A 25,279-nucleotide genomic window follows, 5' to 3' on the forward strand; every position below is an offset into this window, starting at 1 on the left:
AAATAATAAAAATGACACACTCACGTCACTAATGACGCCGCCGTGTGAAAGGTCTCGGCGTCACGTATGACGCCGGAAATGCCGAAGTTGCGTCATAAACGGCTTTTTCCGCGGCAAAAAAATTTCGCACCAAGAATGACGCAATAAAGTTTAGCATTTGACGCACCCGCGGGCCTAATACCCGCAATAGCAAGAAGTAGTCAATTGAAAAAAAGACTAAAACCCCAGGTAAGAAATACATTTCTTAAAATGTTTAAATTCCCCAAATATGAAACTGACAGTCTGCTGAAGGAAATACATGAACCTGACTCATGGCAAATATAAGTACAATACATATATTTAGAACTTTATATAAATGCATAAAGTGCCAAACCATAGCTGAGGTGTCTTAAGTAATAAAAAACATACTTACCAAAAGACACCCATCCACATATAGCAGATAGCCAAACCAGTACTAAAACAGTTATTAGTAGAGGTAAGGGTAAATTGAGAGTATATCGTCGATCTGAAAAGGGAGGTAGGAGATGAATCCCTACGACCGATAACAGAGAACCTATGAAATAGACCCCCGTTAGGGAAATCATCGTATTCAAATAAGTGATACTCCCTTCACGTCCCTCTGACATTCGCTGTACTCTGAGAGGAATCGGGCTTCAACAATGCTGAGAAGCGCATATCAACGTAGAAATCTTAGCACAAACTTACTTCACCACCTCCATAGGAGGCAAAGTTTGTAAAACTGAATTGTGGGTGTGGTGAGAGGGTGTATGTATAGGCATTTTGAGGTTTGGGAAACTTTGCCCTTCCTGGTAGGATTGTATATCCCATATGTCACTAGCTCATGGACTCTTGCCAATTACATGAAAGAAAACACACACATTTCCTGATAGTTTTATTAAATGGCTTTTAGTTTTTATGCAGTAATATTCTAACATGTTTAACCATTGTTCCACCATATATAGGAGAGAAAAAACAAAATTTATGCTTACCTGATAAATTTATTTATTTCTTGACACAGTGAGTCCACGGAATCATCAATTACTGTTGGGAATATCACTCCTGACGAGCAGGAGGCGGCAAAGAGCCCCACAGCAAAGCTGTTAAAGGGACATTTAACACCCAATAAAAATCCCTAAGACCTACTTTTTCTTATTAATAAAAATAAAATAATCATGTGCTCCTCTTACCCCAAACTGTTGAAGGATATTGTTTTAAAGTACAGCACTGATCCACTGCTGGTGTCTCCTATGGAAGCTGCCATATTGTAACGCACGCTACAGGCAGGGGCACAGAAGTCACATGCTCATGATGCAGTCAAGGACACACACAGCTATATTACATACAGTGTACTTAGAGGATCACATCTGTGTGAGCTGCTGTGACTGAAGAAACATTTGTTAGAGTATAAAAGGTATTAGATTTAGCCATGTATGTATAATACACATAATATGCATCTTAACGTTAATAAAATGATCATTAAGTACTGTTTATTTGTGTTTCTAACTCCCCCCACAGTTAAAACTTCAAACTGCCCACAAGTTTTAGGATTTAAGAAAAGCCGTTTTCTGCAGGCAGCCAGGCACTATCATCAGTGTAATTTATTTGTTGTAACCTCCGTGAGGGAAGAAGGAGGGGGAGGCTGTGACGCTGCATATACTCTCGGTGCAGAAGATTTCTGCTTTTCAAGAGTTCTCCTCTGTTTATATAAATCACTAAGGGCTGACAGTTGTACAAGCTTAGGGATCATTTAGCAATGATTGTCTCTTTCAATGCAGACGATCATTGCTAAACGATCCCTAAGGGAGTGTCGTGAGAAATACATTTATCAGGTAAGCATAAATTTAGTTTTCTTTCTTAAGACACGGTGAGTCCACGGAATCATCAATTACTGTTGGGAATTAATACCCAAGCTAGAGGACACATATAATTAGGGAGGGCAAGGAAGGTAACCCAAACAGAAGGCACATTGCAAAACCTTTCTCCCAAAAGAAGCCTCAGCCGAAGCAAAAGTATCACATTTATAAAATATAGAAAAAGTGTGCAAAGAAGACCAAGTCGCAGCCTTACACATCTGTTCTAAAGAGGCCTCATTTTTGAAGGTCCAAGAAGACACCGCCCTAGTGGAATGAGCTGTAATTCTCTCAGGAGGCTGCTGTCCAGCAGTATCATAAGCCATACAAATAACACTTCTCAACCAGAGGGAAAGAGAAGTGGCAGTAGCTTTCTGGCCTTTGCGTTTACCAGAAAAGCAACCTATGCAGCCTAATTACTTCACCACCTCCTTGCACTAGAGGCAAAGAGAATGACTGGGGGTTATGGGAAGGGAAGTGATACTTAACAGCTTTGCTGTGATGCTCTTTGCCTCCTCCTGCTGGCCAGGAGTGATATTCCCAACAGTAATTGATGATTCCGTGGACTCACCGTGTCTTGAAAGAAATAAGTACAATGTCCCTTTAAATTAAAGTGCATAATAGTTGTATTACTACTCTCATTGCAATACATATTAAAAAGGAAGAAAAAAAATTGGACAAAGATTTATGGCATTTGTACTCCTTTCTAATAGAAAGTGACAAACAAGCCAGAAGGCTAGCAGTAGTATGCTAACACAACGGAATCTGGAGCCCAACAGTTATGGCAGAACTGCATTAAGCCCTTAACTTCTGATCTATTTACAAACTATGTGCTGAGCTGTTTTGGAGTTTTAGCTGATGCTCACAATTAAGCCTTACTGTATTTTATTTCCAAGTGTGTTTATATATACAAGGAAACGCATATGACAAAAGGTACCAGCTCTGATGACAAACATTTTGTTAAACCCTAAAAGCCAAAGTCCCATGGCTGCCAAAACTTCTTTCCTGGCTCTAATCAATTTGTCAACCCCTGGCTTAGAAAACTATATTTGGGTGCCACAGACTGTTCACCTGACATATCTGCTTTCCACTCCACAAAGACAAAGTGAACTTGGAAATGTTACCCATGGGAACCTGAGAAATCACTAATGATTAGCTATGATAAGAACATGCAGAACTTTGAAATCTATTTTACTATTGTTGTTTAGGGAGACTAAATAAACTCCAATGAGCACTCATTTCTGAGAACCAGCAGAAGAACCTGATTATGTATTGCTAAGGTGGAATTTTCTGATTGGCTTTGAGAATCATAAAATACAAAAGGAATAATGTGCTTTCCTTTGTACAAGATTAACTGAAATTTGAGACACTATAAAAAAAACTAGAAATAGTGACAGGAATGCTCCTATAGGGGATATGGATGAGCAAAACCTTATGCTGACCTTTTGCCTCTACCACTGTCACATAATTTGAGTTTGTGATTTGCAGGTTTGGGAGTGAAATGGATCTCTGGGTATCAAAAATTTCGAAAAGTTAACCCTTTGCACAAATGCTGAAGAATATCAGACAGTATTTGCTGAGGTAGTAAGGACTAATGAATATCAACAGTATCTATCACAGTTGAATTATATGCATAAGCTTGGAAAAAACTAGTGTGATTGGCTTTTTAGACTTCCATGACATACTGTATGCCATCCTCTATATCAGTGGGAGCATGATGTATGCTGGGGATAGGATTACGTTATAATAAATAAATCCAAACATTATTTATTAGACGTAGGCAGAGCATGGTGCACATTAGGGCAGGGCGATATGGACCCAAAAAATTTGCAATTGCGATTTTAATCGCAATTTTCTTATAAATGACTATAACACCTTAATTTTCCAATAAAAACATATTTTACACTACAAAATCTTAATGTACGTTTCTTAATGTCCAATACACTCTTGGAGCATAAAAATCCAAACCACAAAATAGTAAAAATAAAAAGAGCTGCTTGTGCTGTGGTTACATAGTAGCCACTAGCCAGTTCTTAGGTCTTCTGACACAACATTGTCATGTCTTCTTGGGCAGTCATTCTAACTGTGGTAAGATTAACATATGAACCTCCCATAAATCAGAAAAAAATGTCTTTCAAAAACGAAGCCTCTTCTTTAAAAGAAAGTCTTGTTGAAGAGTTTAAAAACATTTCAGAATGTGCGCCATGGAAAATAGATCAGACAGTAGAGTAAAAGTGCACTTGTACTTCACTGTCTGAGCTATTTTCCGTGGTGCACTTTCTGAACTGTTTGAGTCAAATACTTTCTTTAAAAGAAGAGGCTTAATTTTTTCTATGTAAACAGGCTTTATTTTACCTGTGTAGGCAGCTGTGACTGCTGCCATCAGAGCGGAGGCAAACCGGCAAATTCCTCCATAGCGCAGCTCTTGCATAACCTCTCTACTCCCCCATCCCCTCCTTTCCCTACATAAGCCTCCGCGCAATGAACAGTTACAGCCAGCCCTCCTGTATGTCATAGGTGACGTCATAGGGGCCATTTCTTAATGGCGGCAATTAATTGTGCAGCCCTAGTGCACATTAAACTAATATACAACCATGGGCATTGTTGTAATAAAGAAAACATTATGCAGTGGGTTAAACTTAAAAAAAGTTTAACCCACTGCATAATTCTACAAGGAGGCCAAGGTCTCTACATGAAGGCATAAATCTTCTAGAGCAGCATGAGCTGGTCTAGGGCCAGATTATGAGTGGCGCAATAACAGTTATGTGTGAGAGATATCGGGTTTATTGCGGATGTTTGCACTTGTCGGATGTAGCCCTCGTATTATAAGTTGAAAGTGAACGTGATTGCTTGAGTGCAATTGAAGTTAACGCGTTTTCGGATAGAGCAACCTCAGATCTCTGGTTCTAAAGACACTTCTGGCCAAACTTTTAAATTGGTTAAATAAAGCTCAGTTTTAACAGCACCAAGGAATCATGCCAGTTTGTTCTTTGATTATGTTTGAAACGTATCCTCATACACCGGGCGTTTTCCTTTCCTGCTGAATTGGGCTGGAGTTTGTTTGATGCCGGTACTTAGCGGTCAGGTGAGCAGGCTGTTTTTGAGAGAAGCTGTTCCTGGTCTGAATACACAGCATACTACAGTGGATATGGATCATCAGTTTTGCTGCTGAAAAGAGGAAGCATTTTAATTTTAGCCTGTATAACTACCGCACTGGCAAACTGGGGGACAAATCCAAGGCGGACCTGCAAAGTTCCCGGGGGACCGGTGATCATCTGGACTCTGGGGAGCAAAGTGTGTTCCGTTTATTGTTCAAGGCAGTGTTTGCTACAACCCGTAGCTGGAAGATAGGAGCCCTGAACAGGGCAGGCTTCATGTGAGATAATTGAGATAACACAACACATCCTAGGCAGCTATTTGGTGAAAATTTCCACTAACATTCTAAAACTGCAGACAAACAGTATTTCTCCATTTTTTGCTTGCCACTGATATTTAACTGTCATGTTTTACTGTGTATTGAGTAAAATTATCTACATACATTTTTGATTTTATATATATATATATATATATATATATATATATATACACACACACACACACACAGTTGTGCTCCTAAGTTTACATACCCTGGCAGCATTTAGGATTTCTTGGCCATTTTTTAGAGAATATGAATGATAACACAAAAACTTTTCACTCATGGTTAGTGTTTGGCTGAAGCCATTTATTATCAATCAACTGTGTTTACTCTTTTTAAATCATAATGACAACAGAAACTACCCAAATGACCCTGATCAAAAGTTTACATACCCTGGTGTTTTTGGCCTGATAACATGCACACAAGTTGACACAAAGAGGTTTGAATGGCTATTAAAGGTAACCATCCTCACCTGTGATCTATTTTCTTGTAATTAGTGTGTGTGAATAAAAGGTCAATGAGTTTCTGGACTCCAAACTAAAACAGGAAAGGTATATAAAAAGATATCCAAGGATTTGAGAATGCAAATCAGCAGTGTTCAAACTCTAATAAAGAAGTGGAAAATGAGGTGTTCTGTTGAAACCAAACCATGGTCAGGTAAACCAAATAAAATTTCAGCCACAACTGCCAGGAAAATTGTTCGGGATGCAAAGACAAACCTACAAATAACTTCAGGTGAAATACAGGACATGTGGTGTGGCTGTTTCAAGATGCACAATAAGGAGGCACTTGAAGAAAGATGGGTTGCATGGTCGAGTCGCCAGAAGAAATCCATTAATATGCAAATGCCACAAAGTATCCCGCTTACAATACGCCAAACAGCACAGAGACAAGCCTCAAACCTTCTGGCACAAAGTCATTTGGAGTGAGGAGACCAAAATTTAGCTTTTTGGCCACAACCATAAACGCTACATTTGGAGGGGTGTCAAGAAGCCCTATGATGAAAGGTACACCATTCCTACTGTGAAACAGGGAGGTGGATCGCTGATGTTTTGGGGATGTGTGAGCTACAAAGGCACAGGACAGTTGGTCAGAATTGATGGCAAGATAAATGCAGTATGTTATCAAACAGAACGCCTCATTTTCCACTTCTTGATTAGAGTTTGAACACTGCTGATTTGCATTCTTAATTCCTTGGATATCTTTTTTATATCCCTTTCCTGTTTTATACAGTTCAACTACCTTTCTCCCACAGATCCTTTTTGACAATTCTTTTTCTTTCCCCATGACTCAGAATCCAGAAACGTCAGTGCAGCGCTGGATGAAAGATGCAAGGGTCTTTCAGGAGTCCAGAAACTCATTGACCTTTTATACACACACTCTAATTACAAGCACACAGATCACAGGTGAGGATGGTTACCTTTAATAGCCATTAAAACCTCTTTATGTCAACTTGTGTGCATGTTATCAGGCCAAAATCACCAGGGTATGTAAACTTTTGATCACGGTCATTTGGGTAGTTTCTGTTGTCATTATGATTTAAAAAGAGTTGATTGATAATAAATGGCTTCAGCCAAACACTAACCATGAGTGAAAGAAAAGTTTTTGTGTTATCATTCATATTATCTGAAAAATGGCCAAGAAATCATAAATTCTGCCAGGGTATATAAACTTATGAGCCCATATATTTATATATATATATATATATATATATATATATATATATAAATATAAAATCCCCAAGAGAGGACAAAAGGAGGCCGATTCATCGCCCAAGGCAGGTTCAAAATAAATTTATTGAGCAAAGGTGCTAGTACATAGGTGAGAGCAAAGCCTTAACACCTGACGCGTTTCGCGCATGCGCACATGCGCTTCATCAGAGGTGATGTGTTCAAGTTGTGAGTGAACTTAAATGCAACAAGGCAGCCAATTAAGGCCCCATTTAGCCCAAAACAGTGGCTACACCTGTAACTTTAAATAACTAGGTGAGTTGTTGCAGATAAGTCACTCATCCTATTTTACAAATATAAGTGTACAAACAAAACATAACAGAACTCCATATATATGCGGTATGAATATGGTAATCAATACATCCTAAAGCATACAAAATTATAATAAAAAAGGTCTAAACAGAAAGTGATTAAAAAAAAACCCATATGAGTTAAAAACCAAATGATCAATACTAAGGGGGGCAAAGTAAATAAGCAATAATTCATTAGCCCATAGTATGTAATAAGAAAAAATACAAATATAAATATCCAGTCCTAATACAAAAAGAAAAATAATTGTGCTAAAGGAAAAAAAACAAAAAATTAAAAAATAAATTATATATATATATATATATATATATATAACATAATTTATGCTTACCTGATAAATTCCTTTCTCCTGTAGTGTAGTCAGTCCACGGGTCATCCATTACTTATGGAATATATCTCTTCCTAACAGGAAACTGCAAGAGAATTACCCAGCAGAGCTGCTATATAGCTCCTCCCCTCACCTATCATACTCAGTCATTCGACCAAAGCAGACGAGAAAGGAGGAACCACAGGGTACAGTGGTGACTGGAGTTTAATTAAAATTTAGACCTGCCGTAAAAACAGGGCGGGCCATGGACTGACTACACTACAGGAGAAAGGAATTTATCAGGTAAGCATAAATTATGTTTTCTCCTGTTAAGTGTAGTCAGTCCACGGGTCATCCATTACTTATGGAATACCAATACCAAAGCTAAAGTACACGGATGAAGGGAGGGACAAGGCAGGAACATTAAACAGAAGGAACCACTGCCTGAAGTACCTTTCTCCCAAAAATAGCCTCCGACGAAGCAAAAGTGTCAAATTTGTAAAATTTTGAAAAAGTGTGAAGCGAAGACCAAGTCGCAGCCTTGCAAATCTGTTCAACAGAGGCCTCATTTTTAAAGGCCCAGGTGGAAGCCACAGCTCTAGTAGAATGAGCTGTAATCCTCAGAATCACCGAAGCTCTCTCCTGTTTGATCTTGGCAATCAAACGAGGAAGCATCGGGAATGGTGGAAACACATAAGCCATGTTGAAGACCCAAGGGGCTGTCAGAGCATCTATCAGCACCGCTCCCGGGTCCCTGGACCTGGATCCGTAACAAGGAAGCTTGGCGTTCTGACGAGACGCCATGAGATCCAGATCTGGTTTGCCCCAACGACGAATCAGTTGAGCAAAGACCTCCGGATGAAGCTCCCACTCCCCCGGATGAAAAGTCTGGCGACTTAGAAAATCCGCCTGCCATAAGTCTCGTGTGGTGGCGTCAATAGGAAACATTTTCCTAAATATGGGAGGAGGGGTAAAAGGCACACCCGGTCTATCCCACTCCTTGCTAATAATCTCTGTAAGCCTTTTTGGTATAGGAAATACGTCAGTACACACCGGTACCGCATAGTATCTATCCAACCTACATAATTTCTCTGGAATTGCAACCGCGTTACAATCATTCAGAGCCGCTAATACCTCCCCTAGCAATGTGCGGAGGTTCTCTAGCTTAAATTTAAAATTGGAAATCTCTGAATCCAGTCTCCCTGGATCAGATCCGTCACCCACAGAATGAAGCTCTCCGTCCTCACGTTCTGCAAACTGTGACGCAGTATCTGACATGGCTCTCATCTCATCCGCGCGCTCTATCCTTAACCCAGAGCTATCGCGCTTGCCTCTTAATTCTGGCAACTTAGATAATACTTCTGTCATAACAGTAGCCATGTCTTGCAAAGTGATTTGTAAGGGCCTCCCTGATGTACTTGGCGCCACAAAATCACGCACCTCCTGAGCGGGAGGCGAAGGTACTGACACGTGAGGAGAGTTAGTCGGCATAACTTCCCCCTCGTCGTCTGGTGATAATTTCTTTACATGTAAAGATTGACTTTTATTTAAAGTAGCCTCAATGCAATTAGTACACAAATTTCTATTGGGCTCCACATTGGCCTTTAAACATAGTGAACAAAGAGATTCATCTAAGTCAGACATGTTTAAACAAACTAGCAATGAGACTAGCAAACTTGGAAATACTTTTCAAAATTAATTTACAAGCAATATAAAAAACGTTACTGTGCCTTTAAGAAGCACAGAAAAACTGACAAAGTTGAAATAACAATGACCAAAATAGTTATAGTAACCAAATTTTCACAGTAAATGTATTAAGTTAGCAAAGGATTGCACCCACCAGCAAATGGATGATTAACCCCTTAGTACCCAAAAACGGATAACAATTATATAATTAACGTTTTTCTCACAGTCAAATACACTGTCACAGGACTGCTGTGCCTGATTACCTCCCTCAAAATGGATTTTGAAGACCCCTGAGCTCTCTAGAGACGATCTGGATCATGGAGGATGAAGTAGACAGATTGTGACTGAATTTTTACTGCGCAAAAAAGCGCTAAAATAGGCCCCTCCCACTCATATTACAACAGTGGGGAAGCTCAGAAACTGTTTCTATGCAGAAAACAAAAATGGCCATGTGGTAAAAATCATGCCCTAATAAGTTTTATCACCAAGTACCTCACAAAAACGATTAACAAGCCAGTAAACGTTTTAAACATACATTTGAAAGTTATGTATTATTATTAATAAGCCTGCTACCAGTCGTTTTTACTGCAGTTAAGGCTCATACATTATTTCAGTATTAACAGTATTTTCAGAGTCAATTCCATTCCTTAGAAAAATACATTCAGTGTACACACACACACACATCAGCCTGATACCAGTCGCTATCACTGCATTTAAGGCTGAACTTACTTTACAATGGTATCAGCAGTATTTTCTCAGTCAATTCCATTCCTCAGAAAATAAATTACTGCACATACCTCATTTGTTGCAGGGGAGCCCTGCATGCTATTCCCCTTCTCTGAAGTTACCTCACTCCTCAGATGAGAACAGCCAGTGGATCTTAGTTACGTCTGCTAAGACCATAGAAAAAAAACCCAGGCAGATTCTTCTTCTAATGCTGCCTGAGAATAAACAGCACACTCCGGTGCCATTTAAAAATAACAAACTTTTGATTGTAGAAATAAACTAAGTTAAAAAACACCACAGATCTCTCACAGCTTCCTTTTTAGTTAGGCTGCAAGAGAATGACTGAGTATGATAGGTGAGGGGAGGAGCTATATAGCAGCTCTGCTGGGTAATTCTCTTGCAGTTTCCTGTTAGGAAGAGATATATTCCATAAGTAATGGATGACCCGTGGACTGACTACACTTAACAGGAGAAATATAAATATATATATATATATATATATATATATATATATATATATATAAGAAGAAGATAAAAATAAACTTGCAAAAGAAGTTCACATGGGTATAAAAAATATGTAAAACAGGAGAAATCAAAACCAATGGGGAAACAATACATTAGTATATAGTCTACACTATTAAGATAAGGTTCCAAGGAATGGAAACACATAAGTGTTAACCCATAATGAAAGAATCAGAGATAAGGGCAAGCTATAGAAATACCAGGGAAACAGAGAGCTATTCAACAAATAAATCAACATCCATCCTTTTGTTGATGCCTTCTGGTGCCCTGGTATGCAACTTGACAATCCAAAATATTTCTTTTTTCCCAAGACTTTTTTCCCCATCTCCCCCCCAGGGTGTTTTTTAATTATATCAATGCCAATAAATGAAAAATATTTAGGTCCCATGCCATGCAATCTGAAGTGTTTAGCTACAGGCGTTCTTGGTTCTTTTTCATCCAAGGAACGCAAATGCTCACGAATTCTGTCTTTCAGTGGGCGGGTAGTGATGCTTACGTATTGGCAAGAACAAAATAAGCAATTAATTAGATAAATAACATATTGGGAATTGCAGTCAATCCTATCCCTAATATGAAATACTTGATTAGTGACTTTTGAAGAAAAAGTATCTGTCACAGTAACACAAGTACACCCTTTGCATGGTACATGGCCACATTTAAAACATCCCGGTTTTGGGCTTAACCAATGAGAGCCTACTGTTTCTTTATCTGTAAATTGTTTGCCAGTTATGTCTCTTATAGTAAGTAGGGGCTTTACGTGCTATGCACTTGACTCCTGATGTTAAGATATTTTTTAAGGCCTCATCTCCTTTTAAAATGACCAAATTTTTCTTTACTATACTACAGATTTGATTGTATTGCCTACTAAATTGTGTAATAAACAAAAGATTTTGGTTAGGTAGGACAGTCTTATCAGTTGCAGAGGTCTTATCAAGATTATTTCTTCCTTGAAGTAAATTTTGTCTATTTAAATCTGCCACTTGTTTTTCTATTTTCAATAACAAATTTCTTTGATAGCCTCTGTCTGTTAATCTATTAGTTAGTTCCTTGGCCTGGGAATAGTACTCTGTTAATTCTGTACAATTCCTCCTCAGATGTAAGTACTGGGCCTTCGGAATACCTCTTTTTAAATGATTAAGATGACAGGAGTCAGCTCTCAGTATTGTGTTTCTGGCCAAAGGTTTACGATAGGTGCATGTAGAGATTCTATTATCTATAGCCCTTAGGTTTAAGTCTAAGAAATCAATGGTCTGACTAAACTTATGAGTACAAATTTTATATATATATATATATATTTATATATATATATATATATATATATATACACACATACAAACATACACACAGTCCAGAAAGGGCTTAGCACTCTCAGTTACTCATTCCAGACAGAGGTACTTAACAAAACAAACATTCATAGATATAGAAGGCACTCTCCAGGAAAATCCATCAATGATATACTATACTGGGCAAAGATTTTACCAGATACAGATGTGAATGCTTATGTTATGGGAATTAGATTTTTTTTTTTTTACTTTTAGTGTAAATCCACAATAGAAACTAACTGTATACTTACACAAACTGTGTGTGTCACAAACTATATGTGTGTGTATATATGTAAATGTGAGTGTGTATGTACAGCACCCTCCATTAATATTGGAATATTGGAACCCTTGGTAAATATGTATTAATTTTTTAACCTTTTGATCTTTTGTTAAAAACATACACAAAAATACTCTACACTCATGGATATCAAACAATTGCAAACACAACACAGGTTTATATATATATAAAAAAAATATTGTTAAATATATGTGTGGCACAATAACTGGAACCCTTTAAGTCAATACTTTGTGCTACCTCCCTTTGCCAAGATTACAGCTCTGAGTCTTCTCCTATAATCAAAAAAAACAAAAGGTCGTGGCAGCACTACTTCTTTATTGGAGCATAAACACAACCAAACAGCGACTTTGTTGCTGAACTCTGCCAGTCTGACCATTCTATTGGTTTACCCCTGAACTGCTATACTGCTGGATATCCTTTTGTTGCCGACTCCTGCCTGTTCCAGGTCCTTCTATTCTATTGGTTTACCCCTGAACTGTTATACTGCTGGATATCCTTTTGTTGCTGACCCCTGCCTGTTCCCGGTTCATCTATTGGTTTATCCCTGAACTGCCATACTTCTGGATTACCTTCCTGTTGCCGCTGAGTACTGCCCTGCCTGCTGTGAGCACTGCTTACCTCATGTAACAATCTCTCGCTCTGCTCTGGGATGTTTCCTATCATTCCACTTGATGCTGGGATAAGACGACTACTGGCCAAGTTTGGTCTGATAGTGGAATATCCCACGAGCATTACACTCCTTGCACAGAAGGCAAAGAGAATGACTTGGTGTTGTGGGAAGGGAAACTTAACAGCTTTGCTGTGGTGCTCTTTGCGTCCTTCTGCTGGCCAGGAGTAGTATTCCCAACAGTAATTGATGAAGCTGTGGACTCACCATATCTTAGGAAAGAAATATAATCAATATTCTAGTACAGGGCTCCACAAACCCAGGAGCCTGGGAGCCACTGGCTCCTAGAATTTTACAGCTGGCTCTAACTTTTGGGGGTTTTCTTCATATATCTATATACAAATCCCATTCTCTAGCTCCTAAAAATATGTCTAGCTCCTAAATATCCTTACTGGCTCCTAAATTTTAAACAGATTTGCCAAGCACTGTTCTAGTAATCACTCTGCGTGTATGAAACTACAGAGCTAAGTCTATTAGAACTCAACTAGAGAAAACAATTTAATGGACAAGTATAAGGTAACCTCATTGGGTGCTCTGAACAATTAAAGATGAGTTTCTGCTTATGAGGATGGCATGTTCCATACCATTTAAAAAAGGATAGTGTATAGATGAACCTACAGGGAACCTTACGTGCTTATGGAGAGAGTAAGTAGCAGTATCTAGAAACTACTGATATGTATACCTGCTTTCCCTGAGGAAAAACACATCTCTGATCCCGGCTCCATAGCTTACCCAGGAAGAGTAACAAAATCTGTGCCCGGCGAGAATGTAGGAAACTAACTAGTGAACACTCACCTAGTAAACAAAGTGGATCAACCAAGGAACCGAGAGACATCAGTATAGAAACATCCTACCCCATTGTCTTTTGAGCCCGGTGTCCACCCAAGAGCAATCCAATAGTAGTAATAAACTGCCAATTTCTGGAAAAAAGTCACAGTAGTGGCGTATACTCCTCATACTGATCTTGAATATTTGCGGAAAGCACACCATCTAGGAGAAAAGAAAGGCTCGGAAATTCATAGCACCCTCCACCAACCAGCCAATGTCCTGTGCTCAGCCTCTCTCCTCTCTGTCCGCCATAATGGCGTTTGTGCAGATTTGAATACAAAAGATAAAATGAGGAGGAGACCCGAGCGCGGCACCCGCCGGCAGTAACGAGTGAGGATATGAGCCCCGTCACCACTTTCTGTTGGAGTACCGCAAGGCTCTGTCCTCGGTCCCCTTCTCTTCTCAATCTACACGTCATCACTAGGTTCCCTAATAAAGTCCCACGGTTTACAATATCATTTGTATGCCGACGCACCCAAATCTACTTCTCTGCACCAGACCTATCTCCTTCCTTGCTAACCCGTGTCACTAACTGTCTTTCTCACATCTCTAACTGGATGTCCTCTCACTACCTCAAGCTAAATCTCTCCAAAACTGAGCCCCTTATTTTTCCCCCTTCCTCAAAACTCTCCACCCCCAATCTCTCTATAACTGTCAACAACTCCATCATTACCCCTACCCCGCACGCCCGATGTCTCGGGTCACATTTGACTGAGATCTTTTTTTCACTCCTCACATTCAGTCAGCCTGCCGCTTCCACCTTAAAAACATCTCTAAAATTAGACACTTCCTTACACAAGACACAACTAAGATTTTAATCCACTCTCTCATTCTTTCCCGCCTTGATTTCTGCAACTCTGTCCTCTCTGGTCTCCCCACCTGCCGCCTAGCTCCTTTATAATCCATAATGAATGCCTCTGCCAGACTCATCTTCCTTACACGTCGCTCTTCATCTGCTGCACCTCTCTGCCAATCCCTTCACTGGCTTCCTCTTGCCTCTAGGATCAAACACAAAATTCTCATTCTGACATACAAAGCCCTCAACTGCACTGCTCTCCCCTATATCTCAGACCTTGTCTCCAGATACTCTCCCTCCCGTCCCTTTCGCTCTGCTCATGACCTCCTACTCTCCTCCTCTCTTGTCACCTCATCACACTCCCGTTTACAGGACTTCTCCAGACTGGCTCCCATCTTGTGGAACTCTCTGCCTCGCTCCACAAGACTCTCTTCTAATTTTAAAAGCTTCAAGTGCTCCCTAAAGACTCTACTGTTCAGGGATGCATACAACCTACACTAACCTTTACTAATACCAGTTCCTCTCCTCCATTGCTATCCCCTGAACCCCCTTAGCATCTAAGCCTATGAGTCCAGCTGTTTGTAGATCACCTTCTTAAGAGCTGACTACAACCGTGCAACTCTTGGCAGGGCCCTCTACCCATTTGATCCCTATAATTGTTTTGTTGTACTCCGCCTTTGTTTATAGCGCTGCGGAATCTGTTGGCGCTCTACAAATAACCGATAATAATAATAATAATAAAGATAATAATAATAAGTGTCCCTGTCCTTAGTATAAAATATTAGCCAATATTTGACATGTTGGAATGCTGTGAGCTAAACTGCTAGTAAAGTCCCAGAAATACCCAACAAGAGTAACTAGTGGTGCTGTACCATTAAGCCAGGCTATGAACACAACAAGTGTAGCCATTGGTGGCATTAGGGCTGATAGAGATACATGGGTACTTACCCAGGTGCAGTCCCTTCTACTGTTCTTACCCCTATGGAGACAGAAGGTAGCCCATCCTGTGCTGTAACTAACAGTAAAGGATATCTTGAGAGAGTCCTTTTAATAGCCAAAACAGGAGGAGGCTAAAGAACTATCCCAGCGACACCCATGGCAGGCTTGTGACACAACTCCAACAAGAAGATGTAATTTGCACAGCCAGTACTCTTCTGGAACCTTCTCTTCAATGAACTATCCATTGACCGAAATTCTGGGATTAACATCCCTGCGATTCTTTAAAAAAAAAAAAACTGGAACACCTCTATCCTTGCCTGCTCCGTGTTGATGAGGCAAAGGACTACTGGGATAGAGAGGAAAGTGGGAGGGATATTTAAAGCTTTGCTGTAGGGTCTCTTTGCCTCCTCATTGTGTCCAGGAAGTGAAATCCCCACAAGTAATGATTTTTGTGGACTATCACCACCATAGAAAGAAATTACATCTTGTGTTTAATGTTCCTGTAATTGATGGACTGTTGGTTGTAGTTAAAGTGATTGTCAAGTTTTTAAATATTTTCTGGCTACTATATAAAATTACTATAAAAAACAGGGGCACTTAAATTGATTAATTATTTTTAAGATGCTGGATTTCTAAAATATTTACCATTTAGAGATAAGCATCGTGCCGTTCCTCCACCCACATCTCCTTCTTTCTTTAGCTGAGCAATGACGAATCCGGATTAATCCAATCATTCGGCTAGATTACGAGTCTTGCGTTAGCCTTAAAAAGCAGCGTTGAGAGGTCCCAACGCTGCTTTTTAATGCCCGCTGGTATTAAGAGTCTGGCAGGAGAGGGACTACCGCTCACTTTTCTTCCGCGACTCGAGCTTACCGCAAATCCCTTTACGTCAATTGTGTATCCTATCTTTTTTTTTTTTTTTTTTTTTTTTAATTTTTTATTGAGGTTTAATGAAATGACATACAGGCAAAGTATACAGAAATAAATTCAAAAACATAATACATAAAGAAATGCCAGCAAAGTTATGGACCTTCTCCTCTACTCCAGAGGCCACTTTTGGACCCCACAACATGTAAAATAAAACAGTGGAAGGTACAATGAAACTAATGAGACCACTCATGGGTCTCAAATGAACCTCAGGTTTTATAATATTTTTTAAGCTATAAAACATGTTTGAGTAAATGCAGGTTCTAAAATATTTTCAAATCTATAAAACATACTTGGATGCATGGATAACATGGGAGAGATAAATAGTAGAACATGCTTGAGTAAATATAGGGTCTGTATTGTTTTTAACACTAGCAAACATGCTTGAGTATAGCAATATAGTAAGATAGATAATATGCAGGTATGATAGGAATACCCAACAATAATAGAAGATGGCATGGACGCCCTCACTTACAATAACCTAAGCCGCAATTCATTATGCAATTAAGACCTCATATGTGTTTTGCTCTTTGCACCCTGCTCGGCAAGGAAAAAGCAGATATATAAGCTGAAAGGGCATAAAGGGGTACCTTAGGAAGCTCTTGAGATATACCAAGTCACAGTACAGTTAGATCTTGGCTGCACAAATAAACAGTACAGTATGATAGACATTAAGGGATAAATATTAGATTATATAGTTAGAAGAAGGTGGACACATTTGCTGATACATGTCTAAGCTGCAAACTGCAAAGAACCAGAAGCTTATGAGACACAAAAAACTATGCTAGTAAGTTCCTGACACAGGCTAGGCCAGAGTGAGACTAGGTTTTGGCCTCTTAGCTGGGAGAGTAGGCATAGGTATGACAGGAGTCATTCTGCAAGTTGGGTGACTACAGCTCTTATTGGATAGCACAAAATCATAGAAATAGGTGCGCTCAAAGTATAAGCAGTAAATAATAGGAATTCAACGATAACAGTACATGGGAATAATCATATTAGTATTCAAGTGCATAGGCTAGGCTTAGACAGACATGAGCTCTTTAGATTTATACTTGGGATGTAATAACCCTATAGGTAGAAATGGCCTATAGTAATGCAGGAAACTAGGGACATAGGGTTGACAGTTAAAGCGTGAACTGTAGTTTCCGCCTCGGCCGCTGGCGAAAACACAGCCACTAGTTTACATGGTGTACTAACCTAGTAGCAGCTCTATGAGGGAGTCATATATTTAACTAGTCTTAGCTAGACATGGTGGATATATCTACTATAGGTATGCAAACTGTTGATAACATATAAACTATTCAATGTATTAACTAAATAACTAACCAAAACTAGAAAAACTTAACCCATGTTGTAAGGGTGTATTAACTTTGCTGAGCAAATAAACCAAGGTAACCCCCTCAAACAGGACAGTTATCCCATGCATTAATAAATCTTGGCTATAAATGAAAAGAAAAAACATAAATAAATCAAACTTCTTGTACGAGTTGCTGAATCACTCTGTCCACAACATTACAGCAATCCAGATATACAATGCCCGTTCAGGATTGGGGCAGCATTTACCCCACTCCAGCTTTCTCTAAAGAGAAGCGATATTTGAGGTTTGTAATAAAAATGTCCCCAAAAATAGCTTTATATTTCGTGACGATATTCAACAAGTCAATCATTTATCCCGGCTGAAGTAAAAAAGAGAAAGCCTATGTGCGTTAAAAGACCGCAAACCACAAACTTTGAACCGGAATGAAAGGAGCAGTCCTAGCCCACACCAAACCTCGAATTTAGCAAAATGTTCTCCTGAGGTACCTTTACTTCTTGTGATGTGAGGCTATATTGAGTTGGCGGGTTCATTGTGGGCCGTGTATGAGAGCCCTCAGTAATAAAAGGCCAGCTAGAGCCAAGTTCATTTGCCCAAATGTTTCCCCGTTTACTGCCTTTTACTCTCCAGTCTGCTAGCAAGTTGCGATAGTTGCTCATCTGTGCTGGGACGGCCCGTGGTTCTTTTATACTCTGGGTGGCAGTGCGGGCTGTGAAACCACCATTTCCCCTGACCTCGGGTCCGAGATTGTCTCTCATAAAACTATGTCGGGCAAACTCGGTAATCATGCTGGTTCTGGGAGCACTATCAGGTAGCCCAGGGAACGCCAAGTTCTCTGCAGTGTAGCACCTCGAACTTATGGTTAGCAGAACTGTGGGTCCCAGAGGCACATCGCAGCTAACATGGCTGTCATTAGAAGCCCCGTCTCTCTCGGCAGCCAGTGTCTCTCTCTGCTTTAACGGAGCTAGTGTGGCAGTATCTGTACATGGCTGTGACGGTCCCACTTTTACTGCCTCGTTACCCCCTGACTGGCCGTTGGGGCTTGCGGTCCTCCCTAGAATCTGAGACCGGCGTCCTTTTCCCTCTCAAGGGGCTCCATATTAAGTGTAGATCTGTTACTCGCCCGTCGTGCAGCCTTGCAGAGCGAGTCAAAGGTGTCTGTTATAGATGCCAGGAGGGTCGCTTTATGCAGGTCTAAGAGCTCAGTGAGTTCCACCATGATTGCTATGTTCCTCTCCATGTCGCACAGTAGCGTGGTCTTTCAGCTGATGGTTGCAAATAATAGAAAGTTATTATCCTATAATAAAGGATATCGTAACCCCTGGGTGGGGGGGGGGGGTAATAACACGGCAGCCCCAGACCCACGTTTCAAGACCTATACAGGATCCTCTTTTCATAAGTTACTGCGTAGCTGCAAAAATGGCTTGAATCCTGTTAATAGGCCTGTCCCGTAGCTGCCTCAGAGAACATAGGCAGGAGCTCCATCAAAACATCAACTCCTAGGATCTCTATTCACCGTGATAAATAGCCAATGAATATCCGTTGTAGAGCGATAGATATTGAAGTTTTGCTATATTAAACTTATTAAAATAACTTCAGATACAGAGAGCTTCACTGAGATGCGTCCTGCCGCAGAGAGTGTAGGCTCCGCCCCCCTGTATCCTATCTTTTTAATGGGACTTGCATAACGCCGGTATTACGAGTCTTGGAAGAAGTGAGCAGTAGACCCTCTCCTGTCAAGACTCCTACCGCATTTAAAAGTCAGTAGTTAAGAGTTTTATTGGCTAACGCCGTAACATAAAACTCTTAACTAAAGTTCTTAAAAGTACACTAACACCCATAAACTACCTATTAACCCCTAAACTGAGCCCCCCCCCCCCACATCGCAAACACTTAAAGGTTTTAACCCCTAATCTGCCGACCGGACATTGCCGCCACTATAATAAACATATTAACCCCTAAACTGCCGCACTCCCACCTCGCAAACACTAGTTAAATTTTTATTAACCCATAATCTGCCGTCCCTAACATCGCTGACACCTATCTACATTTATTAACCCCTGATCTGCCGACCCCAACGTCGCCGCTACTATATTAAATTTATTAACCCCTAAACCTAAGTCTAACCCTAAGTCTAACCCCCCCTAACTTAAATATAATTTAAATAAAACAAAATTAAATTACTACAATTAAATAAATTAATCCTATTTAAAACTAAATACTTACCTATAAAATAAATCATAAGATAGCTACAATATAACTAATAGTTACATTGTAGCTATTTTAGGATTTATTTTTATTTTACAGGCAGGCAACTTTGTATTTATTTTAACTAGGTAGAATAGTTATTAAATAGTTATTAACTATTTAATAACTACCTAGTTAAAATAAGTACAAATTTACCTGTAAAATAAATCCTAACCTAAATTACAATTACACCTAACACTACACTATCATTAAATTAATTACATAAACTAACTACAATTAACTACAATTAAATTAAATAAACTAAAGTACGAAAAACAACAAACACTAAATTACAGAAAATAAAAAAATAATTACAAATTTTTTTAAACTAATTACACCTAATCTAAACTCCCTAAAAAAATAAAAAAGCCCCCCAAAATAATAAAATTCCCTACCCTATACTAAATTAAAAATAGCCCTTAAAAGGGCCTTTTGCGGGGCATTGCCTCAAAGTAATCAGCTCTTTTACCTGTAAAAAATAATACAATATCACCCCCCAACATTAAAACCCACCACCCACACACCCAACCCTACTCTAAAACCCACCCAATCCCCCCTTAAAAAATCCTAACACTACCCCTTGAAGATCAAGCAAAGAATGAAGGTTCCTTTAAATGACGTCATCCAAGATGGCGTCCTTTGAATTCCGTTTGGCTGAAAGGATTCCATCAGCCAATAGGATTGAAGTTCAATCCTATTGGCTGATCCAATCAGCCAGTAGGATTGAGGTTGCATTCTATTGGCTGATTGGATCAGCCAATAGGATTGAACCTCAATCCTATTGGCTGATTGGATCAGCCAATAGCATTTTTCCTACCTTAATTCCGATTGGCTGATAGAATCCTATCAGCCAATCGGAATTCAAGGGACGCCATCTTGGATGACATCATTTAAAGGAACCTTCATTCTTTGCTTGGACTTCGTTTGAAGAGGATGCTCCGCGTCGGCTGGATTCAAGATGGACCCGCTCCGCTCCGGATGGATGAAGATAGAAGATGCCGCTTGGAGGACCTCTTCTGCCCAGATTGGATGAAGACTTCTGCCCCTCTGGAGGTCCACTTTTGCCCGGCTGGGTGAAGACGTCTCAAGGTAGGGTGATCTTCAAGGGGGTAGTGTTAGGTTTTATTAAGGGGGGATTGGGTGGGTTTTAGAGTAGGGTTGGGTGTGTGGGTGGTGGGTTTTAATGTTGGGGGGGTATTGTAATTTTTTTACAGGTAAAAGAGCCGATTACTTTGGGGCAATGCCCTGCAAAACGCCCTTTTAAGGGCTATTTGTAATTTAGTATAGGGTAGGGAATTTTATTATTTTGGGGGGCTTTTTTATTTTATTAGGGGGATTAGAATAGGTGTAATTAGTTTAAAAAAATTGTAATTATTTTTTTATTTTCTGTAATTTAGTGTTTGTTTTTGTACTTTAGTTTTTTTAATTTAATTGTAGTTAATTGTAGTTAGTTTATGTAATTAATTTAATGATAGTGTAGTGTTAGGTGTAATTGTAATTTAGGTTAGGATTTATTTTACAGGTAAATTTGTACTTATTTTAACTAGGTAGCTATTAAATAGTTAATAACTATTCTACCTAGTTAAAATAAATACAAAGTTGCCTGTAAAATAAATATAAATCCTAACATAGCTACAATGTAACTATTAGTTATATTGTAGCTATCTTAGGGTTTATTTTACAGGTAAGTATTTAGTTTTAAATAGGAATAATTTATTTAATTGTAGTTATTTTATTTAGATTATTTTAAATTATATTTAAATTAGGGGGGTGTTAGGATTAGGGGTATACTTAGGTTTAGGGGTTAATAACTTTATTATAGTGGCGGCGGCAGATTAGGGGTTAATAAGTGTAGGTAGGTTGCGGCGACGTTGGGGGGAAAGATTGGGGTTAATAAATATAATGTAGGGTTTGGCGATGTTGGGGGCAGCAGATTAGGGGTTCATAGGGATAATGTAGGTGGTGGCGGTGTCCGGAGCGGCAGATTAGGGGTTAATAATATAATGCAGGTGGCGACGATGTCGGGGACGGCAGATTAGGGGTTAATAAGTGTAAGATTAGGGGTGTTTAGTCTCGGGGTTCATGTTAGGGTGTTAGGTGTAGACATAAAATTAATTTCCCCATAGGAATCAATGGGGCTTCGTTAGGAGCTGAATGCTGTTTTTTTGCAGGTGTTAAGTTTTTTTCAGCCAGCTCAGCCCCATTGTTTCCTATGGGGAAATCGTGCACAAGCAAGTTTAGCCAGCTCACCGCTACCATAAGCAGCGCTGGTATTGAGGTGAGATGTGGAGCTAAATTTTGCTCTACGCTCACCTTTTTGCGGCTAACGCCAGGTTTAAAAAAACCTGTAATATCAGCGTTGTCTTAAGGTAGCGTTAAAAAAAAAGGCTTGTTAGCAACGCACCCCTGTTACCGCAAAACTCGTAATCTAGGCGATTATGTGCCCCACGAGCTAGATGCCAAGTGGAGCATGCTACGATTGGATGAAGCTGGATTTGTCATCTCTCAGATAAAAAAAGGAGGAGATGCAGACGGAGGAATGGCGCAATGTTTACCATGTCTAAATGGTAAATATTTTAGAAATGCAGCGTCTTAAAAATAATTAATCAATTAAAGTGTGCCTGTTTTTTATAGTAATTTTATTTAGTAGCCAGAAAATCTTTAATTTTTACAATCACTTTAACATTGTACAGTTTCATATCTGAAATTGAGAACTTTCAAAGTTCCAATAGGTTTTTATTTTCCAGCATAAAGAAACAAGGCCTGAAAGATTGTTTCTTTCGTTTACAAAGAAATATGTATTGTGGTATATTAAAAATGTATTGCCAACTACACCAATGATAAAAACTAAATTTAAGTACTAACACTTTATTGAATCCAAAAGTTATTTAACAAGAAAAGCATATACAATACCTTTGCAAGTCCTCCACACTGTATATCAGCACCATACGGTTTGTAAAAAATCTTTATCCCATTCTTCATCACAGTACTCTCCTTACTGGTATAACATGCTTCACGATTATATTCAAATTTAGCATTTATATCTTTCAATGAAAATACACAGAGAGCAGATCTCTCTGAAACAGATTCTTTCCCATTTTTGCTGTAAACTCCAAATAGAAATTTCCCTTCTTCAGGTGACTTGTTCATGACACGTGCTAACTCCTCTCCAGGGGTGGTGATAAAAAACGAATGGCAGAAATTGTAATCATGCTGATTGTCTTTACATTCAAGGTCCATCTCAATGTAGGAATAATAGTTAGGATCATATTTACACATCCTGGAAATTAACGTCTTATTTCTACCTGTACTTTTCTCCAAGCGGGTAGATATAAAAAAAACGTATCGATCATCCTCAAACGCTGTGACAAACTGCTGAAAAGTGAACGATAATGCAGCAGACTTGAATGCTGTAGAATCTACATATGTCTCAAAGGGTCCCCGATCACCATATTCATCTAGAAGTCTAGTGCTAATGATAATTCCATTGTCTGACTGCCCATTGCCTTTACCAACAAATAAGACCCGCAATGTTTCAGACATCTTTACGACTGTCAAGTTGGTCACCAAACCAACAGTTGAAATATTTTCATCGTTGCTTGCAACAAATGATTTCTCACCTTTGCTATCATCATAAGATATTTCTGCTGAAATATTCACTGCTTTCCTCAGAGAACATATTCCTTTAAAGATGCTTCCACATACAACAATCCGATCATTTGGCCCATCTAGCAAAAGTAGTTTATTATAATTGTCTGTTAGCGTTGCATGGGAACACTGAGAGATATCAATAGGAGGAGTACACGTTTTTAAATCTAATCTTGGACCTGTCGACACATTAACTTGCAATCCAAGATCTGCAGAAAGTTGATATAAGCGGTTAATGGCTCCTACATAAACTATGCCATTTTCAGGGTTTATTGTTTGTTGATTTAGTTCAGTGTCACTCTGAAAATACTGGAATGTCTCTGCTTTTGATGATAATATAAAAAAGTTCAAAATGCTCAGTGCTTGAATCCATGCAGCCATGTTGTGATAGTGCCTGAAAGAAAAAAAAAGAAAAAGCAAGTTTAAACAAAAACACATTAAGTGACTGCATCCAGAATTAAATTTGTCAAGAAATACAATTATCTGCTACATGACTGCATATATACCCAAAAAAATCAGGGTATATTTTAGCCTAGGCAAACAAAGCACTTGCCTAGGGCAGCAGGTTTGGGCGGGGGCAGCACTTTGAGTCTGACTTCACACACACTCACATACACATTTACATGAAAAGAAGTCACTTTACACCCTCACCAAAAAAATATTATGGCCAAAAAAGGCCTATATCCGGACATCCGGCAGCAGAGTTTTGAGTGCCTATGGCAGCACAAAACCTAAATACACCAGCACATAAAATAACAGAATTTATGCTTACCTGATAAATTACTTTCTCTTGTGGTGTATCCAGTCCACGGATTCATCCTTTACTTGTAGGATATTCTCCTTCCTAACAGGAAGTGGCAAAGAGAGCACACAGTAGAGCTGCCCATATAGCTCCCCCTCTAGTCATTCGACCGGAGGTTAGGAAGAAAAAGGAGAAACCATAGGGTGCAGTGGTGACTGTAGTTTAAACAAAAAAATCTACCTGACTTAATAGCCAGGGCGGGCCGTGGACTGGAAACACCACAAGAGAAAGTAATTTATCAGGTAAGCATAAATTCTGTTTTCTCTTGTAAGGTGTATCCAGTCCACAGATTCATCCTTTACTTGTGGGATACCAATACCAAAGCTTTAGGACACGGATGAAGGGAGGGAACAAGACAGGTACCTTAAACGGAAGGCACCACTGCTTGTAAAACCTTTCTCCCAAAAATAGCCTCAGAAGAAGCAAAAGTATCGAATTTGGAAAATTTGGAAAAAGTATGCAGCGAAGACCAAGTCGCTGCCTTACAAATCTGTTCAACAGAAGCCTCATTTTTAAAAGCCTATGTGGAAGCCACTGCTCTGGTAGAGTGAGCAGTAATTGTTTCAGGAGGCTGCTGGCCAACAGTATCATAGGCCAAACGGATGATGCTTTTCAGCCAAAAGGAAAGAGAGGTAGCAGTCGCCTTCTGACCTCTCCTCTTACCAGAATAGATGACAAACAATGAAGTTGTTTGTCTGAAATCCTTAGTTGCTTGTAAATAGAACTTTAAAGCACAAACCACATCAAGATTGTGTAACAGACGTTCCTTCTTCGAAGAAGGATTAGGACACAGAGAAGGAACAACAATTTCCTGATTAATATTCTTATTAGACACAACCTTAGGAAGAAAACCGGGTTTGGTACGCAAAACTACCTTATCTGCGTGGAACACCAAGTAAGGTGAGTCACACTGCAAAGCAGATAACTCTGAAACTCTTCGAGCAG

The 25,279-nt window shown here is 39.4% G+C and overlaps 1 protein-coding gene across 2 annotated transcripts in view; it reads right to left on the minus strand.

The window, feature by feature from the left end:
• PLXNB2 (plexin B2) overlaps positions 1-25,279 on the minus strand; it is a gene marked incomplete in the record, with an annotated part of 627,297 nt that overhangs the window by 211,208 nt on the left and 390,810 nt on the right. For both annotated transcript variants that reach the window (XM_053716644.1, XM_053716645.1), the window contains 1 exon segment: positions 22,798-23,926. In XM_053716644.1, coding sequence (XP_053572619.1) covers positions 22,798-23,913 — 1,116 coding nt within the window.

Source organism: Bombina bombina, chromosome 6 (genome assembly GCF_027579735.1).
Source record: "Bombina bombina isolate aBomBom1 chromosome 6, aBomBom1.pri, whole genome shotgun sequence".
NCBI lineage: Eukaryota > Metazoa > Chordata > Amphibia > Anura > Bombinatoridae > Bombina > Bombina bombina.